This window comes from Carlito syrichta, unplaced genomic scaffold (assembly GCF_000164805.1).
Source record: "Carlito syrichta isolate Samal-C Ts95f unplaced genomic scaffold, Tarsius_syrichta-2.0.1 Scaffold303272, whole genome shotgun sequence".
Taxonomy (NCBI): domain Eukaryota; kingdom Metazoa; phylum Chordata; class Mammalia; order Primates; family Tarsiidae; genus Carlito; species Carlito syrichta.
Genome location: NW_007247368.1, coordinates 434,908 through 436,232, shown reverse-complemented (window position 1 = coordinate 436,232; position 1,325 = coordinate 434,908). Strand labels below are relative to the sequence as shown.

General features: G+C 62.4%; 1 protein-coding gene across 1 annotated transcript in view; it reads left to right on the top strand.

Annotated features, from left to right (window-relative positions):
* SLC45A1 (solute carrier family 45 member 1) overlaps positions 1 to 477 on the top strand; it is a 15,181-nt gene extending 14,704 nt beyond the window's left edge. The window contains exon 11 of the mRNA XM_021712442.1: positions 63 to 477. Within this exon, the coding sequence (XP_021568117.1) occupies positions 63 to 329 (267 nt within the window). The 3' untranslated portion in view covers positions 330 to 477. The remainder of the gene's footprint in view (positions 1 to 62) is intronic.
* The last annotated feature ends 848 nt before the right edge of the window (positions 478 to 1,325 follow it).

Below are 1,325 nucleotides of genomic sequence, written 5' to 3'. Positions count from 1 at the left end.
TCGCCTGGGCCCTGGGTGGCCGGCGCGGCGGGTCCTGCTGACATGCTGCTTCTCCCGGTCAGTTTGCAGGGTCCAGCGCAGACGGCACCCGGCGGGGCATGGGTGTGGACATCTCCCTGCTGAGCTGCCAATACTTCTTGGCGCAGATCCTGGTCTCCCTGGTCCTGGGACCCCTGACCTCGGCCGTGGGCAGCGCCAACGGGGTGATGTACTTCTCCAGCCTGGTGGCCTTCCTGGGCTGCCTGTACTCCTCCCTGTTTGTCATTTACGAACTTCCTCCCAGTGACAACACGGACGAGGAGCACCGGCCACTCCTGCTGAATGTCTGACAGCCCGGAGCCCCGACTGGACTGGAGCCCGTCCTGGCAGGCCTGGAGCAGGCTGGCCAGGGGCAGACTGAGCGCCTTGCAGGACAGGGACGGGCTGTCTGCTGGAATGTAAATATCTGACCCCACAATAAACGACAGCAGCAAAGCCCACGGTGTCCAGCTGTGGCTCTCTGAGGGGTGAGAGGTCATCTGGGACGGGGCATGCCCGGGGGCCTTGGGCGGTGGAGACTGCGAGAGTCATTGAGGGAGAGTGAAGCTGTGACTCGGGGGTTCTCTGCCAGGCACGATTTTGTCCCCCTGGCCCAGCCCCCAGGAAGACACAGGGCAGTGCCTGGAGGTGGTTTTGGTTGTCTCAGCTCGGGTGGGCGCTACTGTCCGGGGAAGCAGTGAGCGCCGCACAGTGCACGCAGAATGGCCAAGCCGCAGGTGCCAGCAGTGCTGAAGCAGAGGGCCTGGCTAGCCGGACCACATGCTCCGCACGTGCTTCCCGGGCCAGAGCTGGAGCACACGAGGGGGGACCCAGAAAGCCCCGTTTACTATAAAGTGTGCGCTTGTTCTGACATGTTTAAGCTTGAGTCACCTTCCAAGTGCTCTCCGTCGGATGCAAGACACCTATGGAGGTGCTTTTCCACGCTCAGAACAGCTGTTGAGCTCGCCGGTTCTGGTCCTTTCAGGGCTTCTGCCGTTCTTTGTTGCGCCTCCCCCACATCAGCACAACGTTTCTCTTTGATGGCGCCTCTCATCCGGGCAAACAAAGCCAAAGCGGGTCAGGATGAGGCCAGGCGAACAGGGAGGGCAACACGGGCTCAGGCCGTCGTGGGTAGAAAGCCACTGGACACTGAGCGTGGGGTGGGCAGGTGACTCGCGAATCCCTCATCACGAGACGAGCAAACGTGTTGGGAGACCCTCCCGAAAAGACTCACGGAAACCGAGCACAGCCTCCCCCGGCAGTGCCAGCTGTTCCATGGACGCCGGCGGCGCAGCCTGTGTTACAAG